Source organism: Sycon ciliatum, chromosome 5 (genome assembly GCF_964019385.1).
Source record: "Sycon ciliatum chromosome 5, ocSycCili1.1, whole genome shotgun sequence".
Taxonomy (NCBI): Eukaryota; Metazoa; Porifera; class Calcarea; order Leucosolenida; family Sycettidae; genus Sycon; species Sycon ciliatum.
This window is the reverse complement of record NC_088647.1, coordinates 5,499,875-5,525,696: the sequence shown is the minus strand read 5'-3', so window position 1 is coordinate 5,525,696 and position 25,822 is coordinate 5,499,875. Positions and strand designations below refer to the sequence as shown.

Sequence of the window (25,822 nt, the reverse complement as noted above, 5' to 3'; positions counted from 1 at the left end):
TCTCCCAAAAAATGTTTTGCAGTATTGCTTCCGCTAGTGTTTGCATGCATCATGTAGGTAGATACATAGTACGCTCTAAACATGGTCAGAGGTAGTGTGTCATACAATGTAGATTGAGTTCATGTTTAGTAATTCAAATCCAAATCCAAATGTTTAGTATGTTAATTCAAATCCAAATCCTTCGACAAGGAAAATTGCTTTTGCAATTGACATTGGCAGTAGAATTGCCTTGTTGAGCAGCGTATTTATAAATCAAACACCGTGTCATTAAGAATTGAACTTGTGATGTATTTCGTATACAGATGTGTGTATGTGCGTGTGTATAAATGTGTGTGTATGTGTATATGTTGTAATGAATAGCTATGCATGATTGTAGACGCCACTCTGCACTGTTACTACTAGTATTCTGTACTCGTATAGTAATCTAGCCATGGTGTCTTTGTTACCTAGGTCTATGCGGTTGCGCATGTAGCCAAGTTCCCGGATGTGTTGTGTAGCGGTTTGCACATGCATATGTAGCATGCTATCCCGTGTGTTGCGGTGGCTGGCACAAGTACGACTGCAGCTGAGTTTGTTTCGTTGTTCCTTCTTCTGGTTAGTTCGAATTTGCATTGCTTGTGTCCATTTTGCTAATCTCTCCTTTTCCAATATCATGTATAAACTGTACTATTGAGAGTTGTTGTCGGGTGAGAGTAGCTGTGCGTCGGGGGACGAGGGTTCCACAACAATGTGTGTGTATGTGGACGTGTGTGTATGTGTGTGTGTGTGTGTGTGTGTGTGTGTGTGTGTGTGTGTGTGTGTGTGTGTGTGTATGTGTGTGTATGTATGTATGTATGTATGTATGTATGTATGTATGTGTATGTGTGTGTGTGTGTGTGTGTGTGTGTGTGTGTGTGTGTGTGTGTGTGTATGTATGTGTGTGTACCTGTGTGTATTTTGTCTTCCCTGATGTATAGGGAGTACTGTGACCATCACACCAGTCAAGTGTCTGCAGTAACACTAGCACTGCCGGTGACATGCCGGTCGATTTCTGGTATTATGTTGCCAGACCGGTTTGGTCAGACTTGTGCAACAATGTCAGACTACCACACTGGGCAGTAAGAGATCTGCTGGCAGGTGTTGATAATCTTCCTCCAGCCCTCACCGTTTTTAGACAGGATTCTACAGGCGTTTGGACTTGCACATTCATATTACCCTGGTTACTGTCAAGTGGCAACAAAGGTGCTGCAAAGTTTCTTGATACCTTATCCCGATGTGGAACAGATAAGAATCAAATTTCATCAATGTTATCCAGTATCTGGAAGGCCTTAGAGGCGGCAAAACAAGATACTGCTCCTTGTGGTAAGGCTCTTCGACAGTTGTTATACTTATCTCATCATTTGCAGAATTACAAATTTCAACAGTGGGTAGACTTACATGTACACTGTGAGATCTATGACCAACAAAATGCCGGGATTCTTTTTCCCTTCTCTTTTTGCTTCACCGGATGGACAATCCGATAGGTGTGTTGATTAGGTTAGCAGTTGAGAGACTCTTACACTCTTGTGACTAGTGTCCATGGCTTAAATAGTTTCAATCGCCACAGCTTAATGGCTGACGAGAGAGCTTGGAAGCTCAGGGCCCTACGCTATGCTTTTTTGCCTAGCTCATCATGTATGTTATTAGACCTGGTTTGAAATGTTTTTTTCCATTGATTGGCTATAGTGTTTTACGTCAACCATATTAGCTTCAATGCCCAACCGTACCACAACGAACTGATCGGCTACATCATTGTATTGCAAAAAGTTTCCATCTGTACAAATAACATGCATGATGAGCTAGACAAAAAAAGCATAGCGTAGTGCCCTGAGCGAAAGAAATAAACTTTCTCTTTGCATTCAAGGGTAATACGACACCATCTACCACCTTGATGACCTAGGCAAAAAAGCATAGGGATGTTATAAATTTTTCATTTCTCTTTTTTTTTCAAGACATAACCTGGGATTCGAACCCGCACTATCGCCCTGCATGCATTCCCCCGATACACTCCGCATACATACTCATTCTTCCAAGTTGCTTCATGTTATGATCTTGCATTTGAAAGCCCTATTTGAATATTGCGGCCAGCTGTCTTTGATGGTAAGGTACGGGACAGGTACGGGATAGCGCCAGGCATTCCAACGGCACAAACACACAAACACACGGAATTAAAGCTGTGTGGACCCTGGCTAGCGCCAGACGTTACTGAAGTAACGTCTTTTGCATAGCTACGGGAATAATTGCATAGTTATGCTGAGCCCACAAAGTAGGACAAAGGCAGTTGGATTGTAAATCCAAGTTTGGGATTGCGATATCCTTAGCTGTTCTTGGAAACCCGTACTCTTTGCCTAATAGCCTGTACAAAGTATCACATCTGGACACTGACCATCTGTCTTAGAGTACTGCTCCCAGCTAATTATTTGTGGGTCAGGATTTTAACGAAGAGATTTTTCATTTTCAATGTTATGCATTCGTAACCTTCCTGTGCAGAGTTCTTTCGCGAAGCACTCAAGAACAATGTGGACATCATTTGCCATTCTCTGTCAAAAGCATCGCCATTTACATTAATGATTGAGGTATCAATGCTGCAATCATACAATGGAATTAATGCTAGGACAATGGCAACAGTATCATCAGCAATAGCAGAGTGTACATCGGATGATTGCTTTCCAGCAAGATCAGCAATAAAGGCAATGGTAGACGATGTGTTATCTAGTGGCCATGCACAGTGTGCACTGTTCATGAATCTGATTACTTGGAGTTCAGAACTAGCCGACTTCATTCCGCAGCATTTCAGAGATACTGCCCGCCTTACCGGTATTGGAACACACTCTACACGTGACCTCTACATTGCGGTCTGTGTCAATTCTCAGCTTCCATCAGGTTAGTACCAGTGTTGGTACCCATGTACACAACCGAATTAGAGCATCAGTGCCAGCTATTAGACTATGCTTTTTCTCGGAATGAAATGGATATACATGTGCCGGAGGTTCAGTCAAAGCTTCGTTACTAGTGGGATATTCGGTGGTCTAACAAAAAAAATTGTATGTGCAGCTTTAGAATTGTGCGCGGGCACTGTTGCCATCCTGCCTGACGTTGGATGGTGGGTTGACGAGAAAAGTTGCTTAGTTGACAGTCGTTCATACTCTGCAGGTTACAGCATCAATTTTGTAGATGGAATGTGCACGGTGACCTGAGCTCTCAGGATGTCACACTTACATGATTCCCGTTACCTGCTCTGGGTAGAAAACCTGGGCATGCATACATGTACATCATAATCCTACCTAGCTAACATGCCAGCGCTAAGGCTCTCAGTAAGCATCCGTAGCAGAGTGTACAAGTCTGAAATAGGTTGTCACGGTTGCAGTGAAAAATTGTAACAAGTGTATTTTATCCTAAGACAGTACTTCGAAGTACAATACTCACTATTCGTATTTCCCGCTCCTTAACCACAGCAATGAGATCCCATCAAGTACAGAAGAGCGCATCCTTCAGTGGTTCTCCAGTCTTCTCACTCTTGTCTACTCTCTTGTCTAAGTTACTTCTTTCATATTCAATACTATAAAACCCTGTGTTCTACGAGTGCGAGGGGACTGCGTTTAGCCAGGAACTAACACATGCATTCATTGGCCACCCCAGACATTCATGATAGTAGTACATTGTGTTACATGTATGCCATGCATCTAGCATGTGCCGTTTACCGAGCGCGCTTGAAACGGACTTGGCGGGTTTAGTTTCTGTGCATCAGCTGATTCAGGGCTCTGGTTGTTTGGGATTGAAGGAGTAAGAATACTAACAAAAAATGAGTCACAGCGGAATTTGCCAAGGTTTTCATTGTGTGCCTTTGTGTACACCGCGCTGCCTGAATCAGGTATTGAGCACTTTCGCAGAACCTAAGACTATTGCCTCTGTACCAAAAAAAGAGAGATAAGAATAGGGGGTTTGTCTACTGACAACCGCTCTATTCAATTGCTATTCACAATCTGCGCATGCGTTGCATTAAAAATTCTATATTGTGATGTTGAATTTTTTTTCAACATTACAATAATCGCATTAAAGAATTTTTAATTCAGAGCATCTGCAGATTGTGAATACCAATGCAATGCTTTTGAAATGAACTTTACTCCATACATGCATTGTCGAATACGTCTATATTCCAATGCCATTTCAGGTAGTGTGACTGGACAGAAGAATACAACGACTTCAAAGAAGGAAACAAAGAAAAGCGGAATTGCAGGTGAGTTTCGGTTTCCAGTATTGATCACATTCATAAAATTTGAAAATCGGATGTTGAGCCAATAACAAAATGTAGAAAGGTCAGGAAGCGCAACAACTAGGCGCACAACTGACAGAGTACTGAGTGAGAAATTCGATAACCTGACACCTAGCTACAACACATCTCCGAAGCGCTTACCAACAGCCTTCCAACTCGGAAGGTTCTAACTTCTAGGTTAAGGAGAGACCTTGTTTCTGTGGAACTTGGCAAGTACTCATTCTTGCCACGCTTATCTTCCCCTCTTCGGTCTCTCCTTGACCGAGAATCTTCCGAGTTGGAAGGCTGTTGGTTTAGCGCTTCGGCGATGTGTTGGAGCTAGGTTTCAAGTCGTCGAATGTCTCAGTACGAGTCCTCATACCCTGTCGGGTTTGTGCCTAGTTGTTGCACTTATTTATTTATTTATTACAGCATCTCATAGCACAGTGAGAACACCGGCCAATACAAAGAGAGAGGGTGTTAGCCAACTTCCTGACTGTATCAGGGGGGGGGGTTCGAACAAAGCCCCTAAATTTCCCCAACCATAGTTCAGCCGTGACCACTAATCCATGCACCCAGGTCCTTGATGCGACTTGCGCACCCGAGTCCGCCCAGAGCTAGGGCGGTCAGCTAGCTACACGCATGTACTCGCACTGTATATAGCATTATGTAACCCTTGTTTGATAGATAACAATGGTGATTGGTTGACAGCGGGGTGTTCTGAGGTGGTGAAGGCCTACAGTCCATTCATAAAAAGATGGGTCCTGGCTCTGGCGAGCTCCCGTATTTGGCGATTTTTCGTGATTTCATCGTACACAGTGCAGTGCTGCGAACTTTGAAATTTGAAAAAGGGTCCAAAAAGGGTGCCTGAACTGGGGTTCGAACCGCAGAATGCACTGTTGCAGGCGGGGTCAAACGGCCTGGATTTTGATGGTTTTTCCCAATTCAGTGCTTTTGGGGCAAAACCTGGCCGAAATCCTATTCTTGCTATGGCTTGCTTTTTGGACAAAAAAACTTCAGAAACATAATTAGCAATGAAAAATATCAATTGTGCACTCATAATCATGTATAAACAATTAAAATGAAACAATTCCAGAACGTTTTCGTGTGACCATCATCAGTGGAACATCGTCACATAGTAAGAATCACTAAAACAACCAGTTATATAGCTAGAGTAACATGAAAAGAAGCGTGAGAATGCAGCACAGCTAGCGGTTATGCATAACGCGTGTAGTGTGAACCTTTGCAGTGTATCTGAGAATGGTAGCAGTAGATGAATGTGGCAGCTGTGAGTGCGTGTGAACAAAAACTGGTGAGTGCGTATTATTTAAAAAGTGTGAGTGCTACAACATTTTCTTTTTGCTTGCATAGAACAGGGTCACGTGTGCGAATATATACAGCTTCCAACACCTGCAACTGCTTAAAGAAACGCGCGCGACAAATAACACTAAACCAGTTCATTAACAAACCCGATGGCGGTAACGGAAAGATCACCAGGAGAACGAAATGAAAATGGAGGAAAAACGAATCTGAGGAGAAGCCAGAGACTAGCGGAGACACGACTGAGAAAAATGGAGAAGGCGGAACCAGTAGTGGCAGGTGAAAGTACGGGCGCAGCAGTGAACACGTCAAGGAGAAAGAAGCGATGGCATGAGGAGATGGAGATGGAGGATGATGATGGGGATGAACAGGATGGTCAGGAGGAAAGTAAGGGTGAGCAGGAACGGGAAGTGAAGGATGAGAGTGATACGGACGAGGAGGAGTTCGACATCGACAAGAGCAAGTCTGCCATCTACAAGCATTTGGTGTCCAGTCCGGATTGTCGTAAGTTGTTTGACGATTCCTGGTTTAGTGTTATTTGTCGCGCGCGTTTCTTTAAGCAGTTGCAGGTGTTGGAAGCTGTATATATTCGCACACGTGACCCTGTTCTATGCAAGCAAAAAGAAAATGTTGTAGCACTCACACTTTTTAAATAATACGCACTCACCAGTTTTTGTTCACACGCACTCACAGCTGCCACATTCATCTACTGCTACCATTCTCAGATACACTGCAAAGGTTCACACTACACGCGTTATGCATAACCGCTAGCTGTGCTGCATTCTCACGCTTCTTTTCATGTTACTCTAGCTATATAACTGGTTGTTTTAGTGATTCTTACTATGTGACGATGTTCCACTGATGATGGTCACACGAAAACGTTCTGGAATTGTTTCATTTTAATTGTTTATACATGATTATGAGTGCACAATTGATATTTTTCATTGCTATTTTACGACTGTTGTCTCCTCGTCGGTTATTTAGAAACATAATTGGAAGAGGATTCCATATGGGATTGCAGAAAAAAGTTCTAAAAAAACTCAACGTTTGACCCATTTATGGCCAAAAGCTAGAAGTTCATTTTTTTCTGAATGAACTGTAACCATGGCCGAGACGGGACATCACCAACCTCGTCGACAGCAAGCACCTTCTCACAACCGTGTCATGGTGATGACAATAAATGTTGAGCGGCTGATGAACTGAGGTGTGTTGTTGTCGCTGATTGGGTTGTTCCCACCTTGTTCTGTTTTAATACAATGTTGGCCTAGGTTGGAACGCAGAGGATGAACAGGCTTATCAACTGGCTTTGTCAGAAGGACAGCAAATAATCCCTCATGCGAGGCTTCTTCTATGCGGGCCTGGCCGTTCAGGCAAAAGCAGCGTGGAGAGATCACTTGTGGATGAGCCATTCGAAAAGAAAAGCGACAGCACCATCGGTGTGGAGCTACAAACAGCTGTCTGCACTATTGGACAGAGAGGCGGCACATTTGTTTGGCGCAAGGAAGCCGATCAGAAAATGCAACATCTGCTAATGTTGCTAATATCACTCAACAAAGCAGTAGAAGGAAAGACAACTGAAGAGCGCCTAGCCCGGCCACATGCAGTCACTGAACAAAGTGCCTTGCCTATGATAGAGAGCCCAGCGGCGGAGGATGGCCTGCAGCAAATAACCATTCAGCCATCCGCACCAAGTAGCAGTACAACAGATGTTCATTTGGTTGAGGATAACGGGTGTACAGGAATGGTAACTAACGACACAAGGCATGATGCAACTGCTGGTGGCAATGTGAAGGCAGCTACAGCCATCACAGCCGATTCTCCAAGTGTGGATAAGGCGAAAGTTGCTTCAACTACCAATATTCCTAATGAAGCTGGTGTGATTGCGGATACATCTCCAGATGCTAAAGCTTACGCGACTCCGGAAACAACGACAGTTGCCATTGGAAATGATACATCTATCCCTGTTTCTGCTACTGGAGACGTTTCCACTATTCAAGCCACAACGTCAGATCCAACACCACTGACGTCAGAGAAAAGGCACTTGAAATACATGAAGCAGAGAGCAGCTGTCCAACACCCGAATCACCATATTCGTCACCCGATCCAAAGAGGCTTGAAGAGGAGTTATCATATGCAGCAATGCGGGTTGATCAGTTCATTGCTGATCTCAAGTATACCGACGTCAGTGAGTACAACATCAAGGACTTGCGTGAACTGGTGTTCTTGGACATATGGGACTTTGCAGGACAGCGCTTGTTCTCAGCACTTCAACATATGGTTCTGTCTTCAAGGCGCTGTGCTTATGCAGTCGTCTTCGATGCCTCCAAGCCGATGGAAAAAGTAGCCGAGCCAACACTTTGCAGAGATGGTGAAGAGTACCGGCTAGACAACAGTCAAGGTTCCACCAACTTTGACATCATGGAAAGCTGGTTGAACACAATTCATCATGTTATCGGTGATGACCCAGACGTACCAGTTTACGCTATTGGCACGCACATCGACAAGCTTCCGCGCAAAACTCGCCAGCAATCGCTTGACAAGATGAAGAAATACATCTGCACCAATGCTGAGGAAAGAGCGTATGGTTTCAATCTTGATGATGTAGTGTTTGTTGACAACACTGTTGCTGGCAGCAGGGATCCAGATGAAACCATCATTCGTCTACGACAGGATTTCATTGAGAAATTGGAACCGCAGTTCAAACAGCCCATCCCCATTCGCTGGCTGCCATTCACCATTGGTACAAAGGAAGTAGCAAAGAAATTCAAATGCCCATGGCTAACAATTGAGCAAATCTACCGCCTTGCTAGCACGGTGTGTGGTGGTGATGCTGGGAACAGTCACTCTCAGTCTGTTGATGTGGAGGCCATGTTGAAGTACCAACATCACCTTGGCCATATTCTCTACTACCCAGAGAACCGAATCCTGTCATCCAAAGTCATCGATGTGGAATGGCTGCTGAGAATCGCATCACTACTCTTTTTCCCGAGCCGAAGATTGAGCAGGGCAAACGTCTTCGCAAGCTCTACGATCTGCTGACAAGCAAGGGAGTCTTGCTGGAGCGTCTGATTATTCACCGCTGGCAACAACACAGCAAGCAAACTGCAATGTACACCAAGACAGAAGAGCAACGTGACTATCTGTATGAGCTGATGGAGCAATCTGGTCTCATGTACAACACAAAGACCAGTATGAAGATCCCTGACCGAGAGGAAGAGTCACGCAAGTTCTACGTCCCAGCCCTTGTAAGCCGGATGCCTGAAGACAGCGCTGCTTTGCTATTGGAGGAGTCTGCACCAACCATCTACCTGTACACAGGAAGTTGCAACTACTTGCCACAGACACTGTTCTGGTGTGCCGTGGTAAGGTGCATGCAGAAGTATCGACCACGTCATGAGCCACTTCTCTACCAGTCTGCTGCTCGGCTGAGATGTTATGGACACTATTGGCTTGTTCTGGAGTACTTCAACCACGGCATTCGAATCTCCATATCTGCTGAAGACTCGTCTATCTCTACCATTGGAAGGTTGGGATCAGAAGCTCATCCAGCTGATCTTCCTGAGATGTGTACGGAGGCACTGCTGTATGTGGAGGAGCAGCTAGAAGATCTGAAGAAATTCAGTCTTCGGCATGTCAGTACTAGCCGAGCAGTGCGGTGCAAGTGTCCCATCAACCAACGTCCTTGTCAACGTCATAAGAAGAAGTCCTGTCCACGGACATCATGCCATCACTTTGCAGAGCTGGTGGATGGAGAAGTTCCACAATGTCCTCTGGAGTCACAGCCCAGTGTGGATGCCGGTCCAGTTTTGCAGTACTTCAAGTGCATCCCGTTCCACTATCGGGTGAGTTTACTCTGGTTGAGTATTGTAGTGCATATGCATATGTTTGTGTAGTGCAAGTGTTTCACATGAGATGTGTGAGGTCGATTCTTGGCGTATCACGTTCACAGTGCTGGGGGGATCACATTTCCAACGTACAAATGTTGGAACTGTGGGGTGATCCCAAGCCTCTCAATATGAAGGTTGCGAACCGCCGGTTAGAGTGGTTGGGCAGTGTGGTCCGTATGGAGTCGGAGAGGATGCCGCGGTAGGTCCTTTTCGGTACCATGCTTGCTTGTCGCCCGGCCCCTGGTCCTCGGCGCCACTGGAAGGACTGTGCAGTGTCCGACCTCAAGTCCTGTGATGTATATGGTAGCTGGTATGCAACTGCACGGGAGTCTCGCGCCGGATGGAGGTCAGCATACACCTCGAAAGACGCTGATGCATCTTCTTCGCACAGCATCCTTAGGGATGCGGCTGCTGCTGCTGTCAACTGCTCTGTCTGCAAGAGGTCTTTCTCGCGCCCCCAGGATCGTGCCAGGCACAAGTGCACTGCAGAGCGCGCAAAGCCGGTGAATGAACAGCGCGGAGCATGTCCGTGTGATCGCTGCGGCCGTTGGTTCTTGAGCCGTGGTGGCTTTGCCCGTTACAAATGTGTGGCTCGGTCCCCAGCCGCAGTGGAGCCGTATTGTGGCGTGCACTGTGCGTCCTGCGGCCGCTGCTTCCGTTCGGTCCAGGGCAGGAATAGACACCGCTGCTCAGGTTCTCCCCCGGTCATACGTAAGTCTCGTGGTGACAGTCGTAGGTGACCTGAATCCTGGCGACCTCTCGTTGTTTGTGTCCCGGACGCCGTGGGACGGCGTTCTCCTGTTCTCTCTCCGTTGTCCCTCTGGGGCCAACGTGACCCTTGTGGCAGTGGCTCGACAGAACAGGACAGGTAGTGCAAGTACAATACTCACACAGTGCAAGTACATGTAGTTAAAGGCGATTCACATGACAGGAGAATCTGCACAGGATCTGACCAGTATGATAGACAAACCCAAGCGTTTGATCCACATTGGGCAATTCGGAGTTTGCACAAGTAGTACCTGCAAGGACGTTGGTGACAATGGGGATGGGTGAGGATTTCGATGTGCGACCAGGGAGTCGTACACGATGTGTACTAAAGTACCATTGTCTAGGCGTGAAGTTTACAAAAGAGAATTTGCCACATGTGCTTCCCCGCGCTTTCACCGCTGCGTGTAACTTTCAGGAGTTTTTGGTTCCTGGATAAAGAGTGTTTACGAGCAAAGAGCTCGCATGCATATTTGGATTCTTGCAGGCAAATCTGGCTGTTTGCAGGCAAATTTCCATGGTAACAGGCTCTCAAACGTGAGAATGCGCATCGTGTGAATCGCCTTTGACTGTCTACTGTGTATAAGTCGTGCACTTAGTCTTGAGGAGAGAAATGTGTACGGACACGTGCGCGCGCGCGTGCACACACACACCACACACACATACAGTTTTTACACTGTAGAAGCACCCAAAACTTCTATGTTAAACATGGCAACTTGTGCTGGGATTACACCATTCAACAGGTTGCAAGGCTGATGAATTGACAGCCACCGATTTTAGCCTGGTCTACACCATACAGCTGATTGAAGTGGCTTTCTTCTGGCCAGCACACACACACACACGCACACGCACACGCACACACACACACACACACACACACACACACACACACACACACACACACACACACACACACACACACAACACTCACACAGTTTTTACCCTGTAGAAACATCCAATACCGTGCTGCATAACTTCTTTTGTTTTAGTAAATATAGTTGGGAGAAGATTGCCCTGGGATAATTGCTTTCACATTCTCTTCAGTGTTCTTCCGTGTTTTCTCTTCCCCTCCATACTACCACCTCTCCCTGTTGTTTCTTTTCCCCTCCATACTACCTCCTCTCCCTGTTGTTTCTCTTCCCCTCTATACTACCACCTCTCCCTGTTGTTTCTCTTCCCCTCTATACTACCACCTCTCCCTGTCGTTTCTCGTCTCTACTTTACGTATTGTTCCATCCCTCTATGGTCAACCTCTGCAGCTGCAAGCATCTTGGAAACATTGATGATTGGGAGGACTTCACAGCTGCTCTTGAACCATTGCTGGATGACAATGCAAGAGGTTTGTTCATCCGTAGTTTGTTTGTGCTTGACCTCTACCAGACGGGTTCAGAGAGACTGACTTCAAATAGGGCATGCATGAACCAGGTTCAACAGGGCATATTGGAAAGAACAAGTAAAAACCAATATTTCAGCCTCTGGCGCAACGAGCAGTAAAAATCAAGAGTCAATGATCCTATTCCGGGGGGGGGGGGGGGGGGCACAAGTTATGGACTCCCCACTCAACACTTTTTCTTGCATTTGCATCGTGAGCAAGTGTTCCTTGGAGTGAGGTTTACTAAGGATGTGGAACATTTCCTGGAGGGGAGGGGTCGAAGGGTGTCCTCACTGTCACCACTGACCGTGTAGAAATAATTATCTTTTAGGACCGAGTCTGTGGAGCATTGATGACGGGTCGAGTATTTTATCGTTGATTGCTGCAGGAAAGCTGGGCAAGGTTGCAGTCAAACTGGTGGACAAGAATCTGAAGAATAACTATCGAAATGTCCTTGATCAGTTCCATGAAATGAACCAAAGAACGATCACTGGCAGTGGACATGGAGTCACTAGCGTATTCTGTATCATCCTCTATCTGATTAAGAAGAAACAAGAGCTGACCATTGATGAGTTGTGTGCACAGTTGGAGGACAGTGCTCCGGAGAATCGCAACCTGATCCGCACAGCTCTCCTGTAAGTATCCATCTTCAGTGCGTAGAGCTTGAAAACTTCATGTTGTGTGGTACACATGTGTTATGAAAGTTCAGCTCGCTTATCATTTGGACACATTGTCATATGTGGTTCTCACCTGGTTTGGTCTGATGCCTGATATCTCACATGGTCCAGTGTACGCGTGAGCATGGTGTGATGTATGACAAACAGTGTATATGGTATGTAGTGCATGCAAGAGTACACATTGTCAGAGGATGAGAATCCCTGCTTCCGTTGGTGTGTGTGAGTGGTTGTCAACTGAGTGTCGCGCATGCGTTGATTACGTGGATTGTGATTGTTCTGGTAGACCTCTTACCACATGTACAGAACTGTCTGTGAGTGAAAAGCCCGATTTATTTCAGAAATTTCAGGCCCAAAGTGGTCACAGGCTTAATGTGGTACAGATGCTGCTGGCCTAACAGTTTTTAGAAACCACAGGTCTATACTTTCCAAACGTAACTGCAGTACCCCATTCATGGTTGAAGGGACTGTGCAGTGAGCAACACTGTATGATGCGCATACAGATGAAGCCTGGACCAACACTGCAGGTGGTCTCTAATTCAAACCAGGCCGTTCATCCATGCACAGTTGACTAAGATTTGGTGTCTAAGAATAATAGTGGTGTAACAGGTCAGGAGGCTGCTGAAACCCAAAGATAGTCACTTGACCAGGTTTCATCAGAATGAATGAAGAAACTGAGACACCCGTCTGTAACAGCCTTCGCACTCGTAATGAACGTAAACAAAACTGTGACCTGCAAATGTACACCACCCTCAGCCCTGTAGCACAAACTGGATACCGGTAACTACAATGTACCTCACAGTGGGGGGGGGGGGGGGGACTGAATTCATTCAGATCTTGCTGCTGCTCCTCTACAAACAGCAGCGCCTCTGTGCACATCTCAGGAAGAGCCGTGGTATCCATCAGATTGGGGATGAAGACGATTGCTTTGATTGATTTGAATTTGTGTGCTTCCCTATACGACTTTTGTCTTGTTGCAGTGAGGCAGAATACACGGAATAGCTGTGTTGACAGGTAGAAGGCAGTGGACACAAGCACCAGGATGCTGGTTATCGAGATGTCAGCTCCGTGTGGTTTTGCCGGATTCAAGCGGGCTCTTTGTACGCTGGCTTTGTTGCATGTTCTGTGCTGCACATTGCTCCCCAGGCACAGTGGAATGATAGTGTACATAGTTTTGAACTCATCGGCACGGTACACTCGTGCGAGTACTTGAGCGTTTTGAACTAATATTTTACTTGTCTCCTCAGTCTATGCACGTGATCATACTGAAGTTGGTAGTTGATGTTCTAAGAATTCCGAGTTTGCTGTTGCATTTTCCCTGCAATCAAATCCAAGCTATTTGCTAGGCTATATTGCCCGTTGAGTTGCCGGTTGATTTCCAGGGTCATATGCTGCCCTGTTTTCTTTCTGTCGTCGCCTATTCATTTTCCGAGACACGGCCTGATCCCCGAACCGGGTCAAATCCTTTATTCATGTACATGTAAGTACTTGACAAACATTCTACATAGTTATACATGTACTCATGCTGTACTTGTATATGTGTGTGTAGTGTGACGCCTCATGCCAGGCAGCTGTGTGAGCCCTAAGCGGGGCGAGTTCTTGGCCTCGGTGGTCGTTTGTTTGCCCTCACTTGGCAGTAGGCGACCGGCCACAGTGGGTAATATGCTTTAGCCTTTGGCTGGCAGGTTGTTGTCCTTGGGAGCTGTTCATTGGCTGAATAGGCAGTATGATTCAGCCCTCGGAGAGCTGTACACTTTATCCCTTGTGGGGAAGTTTGCTTCAGCCCTCGGTGGGCAGGTTGCTGGCCTCGGCAGCCGTTCATACGCCCTCCTCGGGCAGGTTGCTGGCCGCGTTGGACATTTGTGCGCCCTTAGTGGGCAGTGAGAGTATGCTAGCGGCCCACGGTTGGCAGGATCACTCAGCCCACAATGGGCTGGATGTTGGCCTCTGTGGCCGCTCATGTGATTGGCCCAAGGTGGACAGCTGCGGGCTAGCTCTCAGTGGGCAATTTGTGCGTCTGCCCTGGTGGGCAGTGTGAATCGCTGACAATTGGATGTGATGATATCATAGCGCAACTGTTTTCTCTCGCGTCGTCACAGTGTAACCAGCCTATCATCACATACTATTTTATAGATTACTAACTGCGTTGAGCATATTCCTGAAGCTACGCAAAAGACGTTACTTTAGTAGTGTCTGGTGCTAGCCAGGCTCCACAGCACTTGAATGTGTATGTGTGTTCCATAGGGCCGGCACGAATCATGTGATGTGCCTGGCACTGTCACGTATATGTCTCGTACCGTACCGTAAAAGACAGCTGGCCACATATTGAAATAGGGCTCTCAACAGCAGGATCGTAACGTAAAGGCCGATTCATACTTCATTTCCCGTACGTGAAATAGTTGAGCTCAGATCAACTTTTGCTAGAATGTATTTGTATGAGAAGTGTATGGAGGAGTGCATGCAGGGCGATAGTGCGGATTCGAATGCATTGTTATGTGTGGAAAAAAGAAAAGAAACAAAATTAGGACCATAACGTGAAATGACCACTTGGTGGAATGTGCATGTCTGGGCCTGCCTGGGATTAAGAGTCTTTTTTTGGTTTTCAAGTGCCCACAGGCTCCAATCCAATCTAACACCATAACGTGAAACGAGAGAGCTTGAAAGTTGAAAGCTCAGTGCTGTCGCTATCCTGTTTTGGCCTAGATTAAAGGGGAAGGTAAGGCAAAAATTAGAATTTCACCAGTTGTAGTCTTCGGGGTGCTGAGTCGAATGGTCTTGGTCCGAGAAAGCTGAGACGCTCCCTTCCTACTTGAATCCCAATCGAACTCGCTGAGTCGACTGGTTTTGGTCCGAAAAGGCTGCGATGCAGCGTTCCTCCTTTATTCCCAATCGAACATGGTTGAACAAGCGGTCACGTGCTCCTGCGTACACCAGTCACCTGGTCACCGTGCCTGCAGGGTAAAACTTACTAGCCTGTTGGACCTTTTTTGGGTGCAGTCCTGTCACTCGAGTTGAACCTTGGTGTGAAAGTTGTCGCCTGCTGGCGTGGTGACCAGGTGATTTGGGCACCCAGGAGCACGTGACCACTTGTTCAACCATGTTCGATTGGGAATAAAGGAGGAACGCTGCATCGCAGTCTTTTCGACCAAAACCAGTCGACTCAGCGTCCAAAAGACTACAACATATGGGCCAATCGCGGTCATCCGTGCTTTTATAAGAACGAAATGGCGCTTTTAGTGACAGTTTGCATACAAATCCCCATCTAGTAGGGCGCAGTCACCCAGTTTCGGTGGAAGTGCGCGAGTTCGATTGGGATTCAAGTAGGAAGGGAGCGTCTCAGCCTTCTTGGACCAAGACCATTCGACTCAGCACCCCGAAGACTACAACTGGTGAAATTTTAATTTTTGCCTTAACTTCCCCTTTAACGTTATCATGCGCGTTATTCAAACTGATAGAAATGACTTTGCAACACGATTATGGGGGACATCTTTTTGTATTGCAAAGACGTCTCTATCAGTTTGAACAACATACATGGTAATCTAGGCAAAAACAGGATAGCCACGGCACTGAGCTTTCAAGCTCTCTCGCTCAACGATAAGTCATGGCAACCCCAACCCCAGAATGTCAATGGCTTATGAATGCGTCCGTATGGGTACGTCGTTGTACATGCAGGCGTATGCGTAGGAGCATTAGCATGTTTGTGCGCATGAATATGTGTGTGCACATGCACGTGTGTGTACCCGTGGGCCTGGAGTAAACGGCATTTAAATACAAAAGACAATGATTGAGATACTTGTTTCAAAGGCAGGACATTTGGTACTTTGAGTGCATACCAGACTACTAGTACCAGTGAATGTATCACTTACTTCAGAACAACATTGGTAGGACCAGCTGGCTTCTTTGTGATGTTGTTGTGACGGTATGACTTGAGTCTCCACTTCACATCTCTCCGTCACCACCAGGATTCTTCCCCAAAGCATGGTTCTTTATCTTCCATGGATGATTCTAAAACAGCAGACATCGGGAGCAATCAGGTACTAAGCATTATTAGAGAGGTTATTAAAGCTGTGTACATTTTTTTGATGTGACATGCAATTGCACATTAAATGGGTCATCAGCGTGGAACTCCAAATTTCGAAGTGAGAGGTGGCTCTCTCACATGTTTCCAACGTGCGAGCCAAATAACGCGAGTGGAACTTTCCGTCGCGTCAAAAATAACGTGCAGCTTAACCTCTCTATTACAATTACATGCACGGTAACATTTAGCACACACTATGCAGACAGGTGTGAAACCGGCTCAGAATACAGTGTTGCTTGGATGGCATATCAGGAATGTTAATTATTATTTTAGGGGTATGCAGCAGCACGGGTAGCCGGGTATCAGTGCTACCCGTGACTCCGGGTGAGGACCTCGGGTAGTCGGGTACAGAATTGTAGTACCTGAAAACCTGAAGTCGCAGATGACGTCATAATGACATGTAGTCTACAATGCACGTGTACAAAATTTTTGTAATACTCTGCATGTCTACCCAGTGTGTACGGGAAGGGGTGCATTGTGGTGTTACCACGGAAACATTACACGATCGGATACCCGTACTACCCGTGGAAAAGTACCCGAACCCGAAACCCGGAGAAAATGCTACCCGACTCAGCACTAGTTAATTTGTAGAGTAGTTTGTATGCATGCAGCGCCACAAGCCAGACCGAGACGTAACTTACATAGTTTTGGGAGAGTGTACGGCATACAGTACAGTCAAACTTCGTTAGGGCGAACACTGATAAGGCGAACTTTCCCTAAGTATGAACTAGAGCCAACCCTATGGTTGGCCAGACATCATATCAAGTCAAAATTATTCGTTTACGGCGAACTCTGTACGGCGAACTTTCATGAAGACGAACTAATTTCAAGCATGATTAGAACAAAATCAGCGTGTGGTACGAACTTTCGTCCCCGTGGGTACGCTGGCTGTAGTTTTTCCCGATAGTCGAGGCTTCTTATAGTGACAAAACATGTTACAAGGCGGATGTAATGCTGTCATGAATACCTTACACATTGTAGTTACCTGTTGCTGGGTTATGTTATGAAAAAAATGTTTTACATTTGCCACAGCATGCACCTTCACATAAATACAATCCATATGATATGCATATCAATTTTTTTGTCAGATCTGGATAAGAAGAACTCCCGATAAGACAAACAAACTTGTGTTCGGTCCCTTGAAGTTCGTCCTAACGAGGTTTGACCGTGTATGTACGAGTATGTATTCACATGCATGTGTGTGTATGCAGGGCCCGGGGGTGGGGGGGCTGTCGACTGTGCAGTGGTGGCCACTGGAAAGGCACTTTGGGACAATGCTATGTAGACAATGCACCACTGGATGTGTACTGTACTGTACTGCACTGGATGTACTTCATGTTACATTGCTGTTGAAATGAGAACAACGCCGACGAACAACAAACCAGGGTGCATGTGTGTGGGCTGTATTTGTTGATACTACATGCCCCTCTCCGGGCTTGTGTTGAGAGTGATTACTTGGTGCAGAAACTACTAATGGCATGGACATTTCCAGATCAGAGCAAAGCCGTGAACTGGACGGCTAAGAGTACGTCACCACATCCATGCCATGACCCCTTTTGGAGCTTCTCCTTTCATAGATGTGTTTGAATCAGATGTCCTAGCAGTGAGTCAGCAGATTTGCTTACGTGCACTGAGTACAGTGGAATCTTCACTTTTTTTATTATGGGCATGAAGCATGGAGTGCCAAAAAGAGGGAAAGAGCGACACCTTACCAGTACATTGCCGCCCCAGCACAGCTAAGCTGCTCCCGCATACAGACCATCTGAACTGATGATGATGTTGTGATCACATACTAGCCTCCCTGTGTTGCTGAAGCCACGGTTTGAAGTGACATACGGTAGTGTGCCGATTATCCGCACCCCTTGGGGCACAGGCTGTCTCCAGGAGGTTCGGATGAGAAGAATATTCGGATATGGGAGCAGTCAAACATCTATCTAAACATGCATATTCCCACATGTTCTCATCATTTTTCATTCTCTTCGGCAGCACACCAGGAACTAGGCGCATGTCAGCTCTTCAAAATGACACTATCGTTATACGTGTTGACTCCAACCTGTCTCAATACATCGCGTGCATCTCTTGAATGGTGCCCCGAGTGGGGAAATCAGCAAAAACCTCGAAAAACCTACTAATTTTGTTTTTGTCCAGTCCGACCAGGCAATCTGGAAAGTCGATCATCCGGATAGTTGACATCCGGATAACCGGCGTTCTACTGCACTTGAACGCATTCAGGCGTGGGCAATACCTGTTCTGATATATGCCCTCACGGCTGTGCCATTCTGCCATGCACTAGTATCAGCTGGTGTTTCCCCTGTACATCATGGTACTTATATATGTATTTGTACTTGTTTTTGTTTAGTACATCTAACACCTTGCCGTGACTAGGCAGGCTGTATAGCCACAGCACTGTTATTCGCAAATATATTCAGTGGTCTGTGGAACATATCCTGGCAAGACGGCAATGCAGGCATTTCTGCACAGAGCCGCATCATCGGATATTAGGTGTACCGAATTATCCGGTGTGTTAGCCGCACCCGCCCCCCCCCCCCCCCCTTGGGCCCAGAATTCATATTTCGTGGTATTGACTATTGTTTGTAGGTGCATCCAGTACATTGTACATGTACACGTAGCTGCTAACCATGTGCATGTACTTACGTGTACGTGTTCCACAGAGTCAGTCTTGCTGTCAGTCTCACTTGTCAGAGATCCTGGCTGCTTTGCACAAGAACCGAAACGCGCGAATCGTAGTCCTCCTCCGCAGTAGCACGCACACCAAAAAATTCCCCTGCACTCTGCAGCTTGTGCAAAAAGTCTGAAACCTGTCCTCAACTTCCAAGTCAGCACAACTGCCACCACTAGGCACCAGGCACAAGCAATGCAAACAGTTTCAGCACAAACCCTGTAGCCATGGTAGCCTCGGCTGTTTACCATGGTTTACCGTTGCTTGGGTGGCTAGCTAGCTAGCTGTAGTGTAGACTGCGTGCGCATGTTCTTGTCAAGATCTCATGCGCGCGGAAACCTATCCAGTGAGTATCCTACTAGTACTACCGGTAGTCCAACTGAGGAACGCCTTTGCTTGGCGCGGACGCGACACACATGCAGCATTTCAGGTTCCTCTTTACACTGAGTCTGTGGTAATTTCGTTAGTTTCAGTGTACTCAGAATAGTTATGAATCTAGCTATCTCTGCTCTGTGCGACGTAAACCAACCTCCTGTGTAGAACCCAGACCGTCTACTGCTTCAAATGAAGCCACACAGCCTGATAAGGTCACATCCACACAGCTGTCCTGAGTTGAGTTGAGCTGAGCACCGTAGGCTGAATGAAAATATTCTGCTAGGTTCGCCACATTTTAGCGTCCTCTGTGCGAATTTTCAGAGTGGAAGTTCTACCCTTTCCTCGCCCAGCGCCAACTGACGAATGCTCCTGTAAAGTCACGGCACGAGTGTGAACAGATCGCGCGATCGTGTCCGAAGTCTGCATGCGGTGACGACTGCCGGTAGATCTACAAGTGCCTTTTGTTACATTTATAGCCATTGTAGGTAAGTGAGTTGGAAACTTCGTAGCAGACACTAAAAAAATACAATCATGGCATTCGGTTTGCTAGGGTGTGGAGTAGGATTTACTGAGATCGACGATGTGCATGCCCAGACTCAATCCCAATGCCAATCAGTATCTCGCTGCTAATGCTTGCCTGCAGGATCAGAAAGCCTGGAGACTGCACGGGTGGAGAGCAGCTGGGAGTAGTAAAAAACCGGAATTTTACTACTCCCTGGTGGAGAGAGTGTTACGACTCAGCAGTGCGAATGCGGTGGTCATCAAGCCGGCCTCCACCACCTTCACACTGAAGACATTGTGGACAACCATCCTTGGGCCGAGTGTGCACTGCAACACGGTAAGAAGTATTCCTCCCACATTGCCTCCTGATCAAAATGTTGTGTCTATATATCTACTAGTGCGAGCCACTGAAGTGCGCATTATGGCTCAGGTGTAAAATTGCATACGATGCAGCACCACTGTGAATGACAGACGCTGGGCTACCTAACAGCTACCTGGCACTGTCGTATTCAACCGTTCGGATTGCACTGTCCATACACCAGACGTTGTATTATGTAGATTGAAACCCTGGTACTATGGCAACATGCATCTCAGCACATGCATGTAGGATACAGTAAGAAAAGTCAGTGCTCGGCCAACATTCAGTGCTGCTCTGGGTAGCACTGGACACTTTGCTCACAATGAGTCATTGACCAGTAGCACCAAAGACTTTCCGTACCAACTGTTTCTAAATGCATCGCATCTTTATTCAGCGCTAACAATATCATGGTCCACTATATAAAACGATTTCACTGCATATGATCACCATTGCACTTGGGCAGCTTGAAGGCAGCATGTGATGGTAGGTGTTCTACTCATTTGCTTCAAGACAGTGTTTTGGAAAGATACTGTCCGTGAACCTATGGAGGAACACCATGTCAGTGATCGAGTGGTTTAAAGAGATACCCGACAAACTGTGCCACACATTTCTAAGCTTTGACGAGGTAGAATTTTGCCTGTCAATTGGTGAGCAGCTCGTCCGTCAGGCTTTATCGTTCGTGGAGCAATTCACCACAATCAAGCCACGTGAAATGTACCTTCACGCCCGAAAATCTCTGCTTTTCCATGATGGCCGCCCCCTGGACGAAGTACAAGGGCGACATGTACGACGTAACAATGGGAAGTTACGATGACACCGAGACGTGCGAACTTGTGGGCGCCTTTTTTCTCAACCAGCTCTCAAGCCATGTCGATACATCAGCTATCGGCCTCTATAGAGACGATGGACTAGCCGCTCTCAAGGACACCAGCCCACAGGCTGCAGACCGCCTCAGAAAAAGCTGATGGAAATCTTCAAGCGCTTCGACCTAAGAATTACCATCGAAGCGAACTTGAAGGTGGGGGATTTCTTGGATGTAACGATGAACCTGGATACAGGAAAATTTCAACCCTTCCTAAAACCGAATTACAACCCGCTCTACATCAGCAAGCAGTCCAACCACCCGCCTGGGATCACCAAGAACATCCCTGCTGCTGTCAACAAGCGTCTTTCCACTATATCAATCGACGCGGAGGCATTCAACCACGCAGCCCCCCGTGTCCCAGAGCGCATTAAAGGCCAGTGGATATAATGAAGTGCTGAGCTTTCAGCCCGAGACACATGAGCAGAGGGGCAGGAAGAACTGCAGCCGTAAGGTTATATGGTTTAACCCCCTTACTCCAAGAAAGTCAGTACAAACGTCGCTGATCGGTTCCTGAGCCTTGTCTCTAGGCACTTCCCAAAAACATCCAAGCTCCGGAAAAGTTTCAATCGTAACGCTCTGAAAGTGAGCTACAGCTGCATGCCCAACATGAGAGCGGTAATCAGCAGCGACAACAAGAGTAACCTGCGAGAGCCAGAGCAAACCAAAGCATGCAACTGCAGAGTCAAGGAGTCCTGTCCGCTGCATGGGGAGTGCCAAACCAAGGAAATAGTGTATGAGGCCACTGCCGAATCTACCAGCAAGATTTACATCGGTCTCTCAGAGACACCCTTCAAAGCCCGACACGCCAACCACCTCACCTCCATGCGTGATGAAAAGTACAAAAACAGCATTAAGCTCGCTAAACATTTATGGGAGCTGAAGAATGAAGGAAAGCCGTGGACCATCACATAGAAGGTGCGGGAGAAGAGCCGGTCATACAGATGCGAGTAAAAAAAAATGCAACCTATGTTAGTGTGTACCACGGAAAAATTCCACATCCTGACGACGCTCCTGCTCAACAAGCGGTCTGAGACGATCTTGAAATGCAGGCATGAGAACAAGTTCCGCCTCGCAAATTTCACGCCTGCTCGTCATCCGAAGACCCCCTAGCGATCTCACTGGCATGTTGCCCGCCTTCCTCCTGGCACCTCCACCCGTCTGCTGTACACTGCCTCCCCGTCGCCTCTGTCCGCGCTTTCATGCTCACACCTGCCTGTTGCCTGCCACCCTCCTGGCACTTCCACTCGCCTGTTGTCTCTCCTGGCGCCTTGGCCCGCGCTAGCTTTCTCCCCATACCTTACGCCACCAGATTCAGCACTAAATTTGTTTATGCTTGTGGCCATATGTGTTGATAAGCATACTGCTGGGTAGACCCGGCATCTAAATCAGCTAGAAAGAAGACAGAAATAACTAAATACAAACATAGCTGAACTCAACAAGAGGCAAAGACATACGCATAAGCAGCTAATCATAAGTTTGGCCATGAGTGTTCGAAATATTCAGCCTAGACGTGGGTTGACGGCTTTGCTGCCTGCGCTGGACTGGTGGGGCAGGCTGAGTGACGAGGGTAGCAGGTGCTATGGGCAAGACAACAGGATGAAGAAAGCGACGGTTTCGCCAGTATCTCCGGCCACTGGGAAGTTTGTTGCTCCGTGTAGACGTCCACAACATGCTGCCGCTAAGAAGCAACGTCAGACGCTTCGTCAATTAATTGGCAGCAAACTTGTTTAAACTTTTCTAATTGTCTGCAAACTCCAACGCAGCCACTTACACATTTAAACTTCACTTCTCAACTCCAAAAACGGTCTCTTCACTGCGATTCAAACCAAAATTAAAATTAACATAACACCAAATTTTCGGGCCTGGCTCATCATCAGAGTAATGAACTTGTTTAGTCGAATCAACTACAACTAGACAGTAGTTCACATCTGAACTTTGCTCTTTCTCTCACTTTTCTCTGTGACGCTCTACTCTCTTTCACCCATGCGTATGTTATGTGCACTTATTGTGTTTTGTTTCCATGTCACTTTGTTACGAATTATTTCCTTTTCTTTGCACCTCTTGCTGGGGAGTGTCACGACGTCGACATGATGCTCAACGTCATGAGATTATTTGCACTGTAGTTTCTCTAGTCTTCAGAGTACGCGTACTAGCCAATCTACACATCACAGTTTGTGTTCTCATTCCCAGTTTGTTTCCGCGCTCCCACACCGAAGCTGGGCCGCGAGTTTATTGTTTTTGCTGACTGATGCAGTTTTCTCGTCATCAGATTTATGCTATGCAGTACTTCCGTACGCATAGATTATTCCAGACGTACGCACTCACCTTTAAGCTGCGTCCTCAATGTTTTTTCTGCTCCTCTCTTCTCTGTGCGAAAGCGCCTTGCGCATTAGTTGTCTTCTTTCTCCGTTCACAACAAGAACAAAGATTTGCCCCTTGTACAATGTTAGTAATAAATTCAGTTTGAAGCTCTCCCAAGAATTAGAACTGCCTGACGTGTTCACAGTGTGTGTGTGTGTGTGTGTGTGTGTGTGTGTGTGTGTGTGTGTGTGTGTGTGTGTATGTATGTGTGTGTGTGTGTGTGTGTGTGTGTGTGTGTGTGTATGTATGTGTGTGTGTGTGTGTGTGTGTGTGTGTGTATGTGTGTGTGTGTGTGTGTGTGTGTGTGTGTGTGTGTGTGTGTGTGTGTGTGTGTGTGTGCCAGCAAGTTGCTATGTCTAACATAGCTGTTCGCTATCATCGCTTCCGCGATGGGCATGTCTGAGGTCTGAGGTGTGCCAGCTAGCTCTTTTGGTGGGTACACTTATGCCTGATTGTGTTGGGTCTGTTGCCAACTGGCTCGGCTGCTTGAAGGTGTAATGTTGTACCTGCCACCTTTGTTGGTTCCAGGGTTCATAACTTCATATACTTTCTATTTGAAGTATGCATGCCTGCAAACCATGGACTGCTTCTGGCTAGATTAACTCTTGTGTAATCAAAGGTGCTAGTGAAGCTTATATTCTTTTCGCAGGTTTTGCAGTAGCCAGCCGGCAGTAGGCCGGTCTGGAGAAGGGTAGGTACTGGATAGTTAATTAGTAATAGATAGTTCATTAGGTAGCAGCCTAGCAGTAGCATTTAGTGGGCCGAGATGTCCCGATCTGGAAAAACCGCCATTCGCGGGATGACCGAGTCGGAGATCAAACTGTTGAGTTCCCTCCCAGGAATTGAGACTTCTGTCGTAGAACTAGTCACAACACTGTCCTCCCTCGTGTCACAGTCGGCCGACCGGGAGACACGCCTGCTGAACAAGATCGACCTGTTGACGAAGCAAGTGAATGCACTCAGTGAGGATGTTGTTTCACTGAAAGAAGCCGCCATTGTTTCGGCGAGTGTCTCTCCCCAGGCCCAGTGCCAGCGTACGAGCAAGACATCCCGTAGACGCTCAGCCAGGAAAGCTGGCCGTGCAGCTACGGGCACCAATGACCCCAGTAACTGTATGAGTACTACAACTGCACACCGTAGCGTCTGTGACCTTTGACCTTTGACGACACTGAAAGCAGTGATCAGGAAGCTACACACCCTGCAGCACGTAAAGGCTCCAAGCTCCAGCAGGCCAAGCGCAATGACGGAAGAAGTAAAGCCATCCTGGATGTCATTGCAGATGACAGTTGGCAGTTGGTGTCAGCGGAGCCACCCAGGCCAAAGAAAGCCATGTTGTACGTTGGGAATCTGAGCGAGTCCTGCACTGAGGAGAGTCTAGCAGCTTTCGTGAAACAAAGGTCAGCCAAGGCTGGAGCAGAGACCACTGTGCATGACTGCAGCATGCACAGAGCAGAAAATGGAAAGGTGTCAGCACGACTAATGGTTGAAGCAAGTGCCCTCTTGCTTGTTGTTTCCCCAAACTTCTGGCCAAGACCTCTGTACGCCAGACCATGGCAGTTTAAAGACCGTGACCAACATCAGGGGAATGCAGCATCACAACACAATCTTGGCAGCAGCAATGGTAAACATTCCACCACAGATCCGACCAGTGATAAAGAATGATGGCAGCACTGGGTGACCCTAATTCTCCAACAGGACTCGAACCTAATCCTAATGCCGCCCCATCTATTCCGGGTCTTTTCACTAGACATCTCAACCCTAATGCCATACCATTTACACCACGGTCCCATCAAGGCGCCCCAGCAAATTCCTGGGTACGCTTTGGCTTTATCAACATTTGTAGCCTTCGGCACAAAGTCGACGCCCTGGAGCAGCTGATCGCGGACCAGTGCTGGGACATAGTCGGTGTTGCTGAAACATGGCTTGATGGCACAGTGTCTGATGGAGAAATCCGGATCCCAAACTTCAGTATTGCCCGTCAGGACCGTGCCGGTGGAAGAGGAGGTGGAACATGTATCTACTTCAGGTCGACCCTCCCCGTGAAGCCTCGCCCGGATTTGACGGCGGATGATGTAGAGTGCACCTGGATCGAGCTTAAAGGTGCCCGGGCGCCTCATCTCTTAGGGTGTGTGTACCGGCCGCCAAGTGAAACAGTTGCGTTCTGGCCCAGACTAGAGACTGTCTTACAGGCAGCCACCAACAACACCGGATCGGTCACTATGATGGGCGACTTCAATGTAAATGCTGACCCAGTTTCTCCTGGCCCACAATTGCGCCACATGCATGACATGTGTGGAAGCTATGGACTGCAGAACG

At 47.1% G+C, this 25,822-nt stretch overlaps 2 protein-coding genes across 2 annotated transcripts in view; both read left to right on the top strand.

The window, feature by feature from the left end:
- Nucleotides 1–9,299: 9,299 nt before the first annotated feature.
- On the top strand, nucleotides 9,300–13,818 carry LOC135817321 (uncharacterized). The gene is made up of 4 exons (XM_065330484.1): nucleotides 9,300–9,432; nucleotides 11,502–11,581; nucleotides 12,003–12,249; nucleotides 13,269–13,818. Exons 1-4 carry the CDS (start codon nucleotides 9,338–9,340, stop codon nucleotides 13,288–13,290), a joined length of 444 nt encoding a protein of 147 aa, XP_065186556.1. The 5' UTR covers nucleotides 9,300–9,337; the 3' UTR covers nucleotides 13,291–13,818.
- A 5,635-nt stretch (nucleotides 13,819–19,453) lies between these two features.
- The window catches only part of LOC135817314 (uncharacterized), a 21,164-nt gene continuing 14,795 nt past the window's right edge, over nucleotides 19,454–25,822 (top strand). Inside the window, exons 1-2 of the mRNA XM_065330473.1 lie at nucleotides 19,454–19,906; nucleotides 20,065–20,259. The gene's annotated coding sequence lies outside the window, so the exon portion shown is untranslated. The remainder of the gene's footprint in view (nucleotides 19,907–20,064; nucleotides 20,260–25,822) is intronic.

Excerpts from the sequence above, each read along its gene's own strand:
- LOC135817321 (XM_065330484.1), top strand. The coding sequence starts at position 9,338 with ATGGAGAAGTTCCACAATGTCCTCTGGAGTCACAGCCCAGTGTGGATG. Across the intron at positions 9,433-11,501 it reads GCATCCCGTTCCACTATCGG|CTGCAAGCATCTTGGAAACA; the intron begins GTGAGTTTACTC and ends CAACCTCTGCAG. Across the intron at positions 12,250-13,268 it reads CTGATCCGCACAGCTCTCCT|TGAGGCAGAATACACGGAAT; the intron begins GTAAGTATCCAT and ends GTCTTGTTGCAG.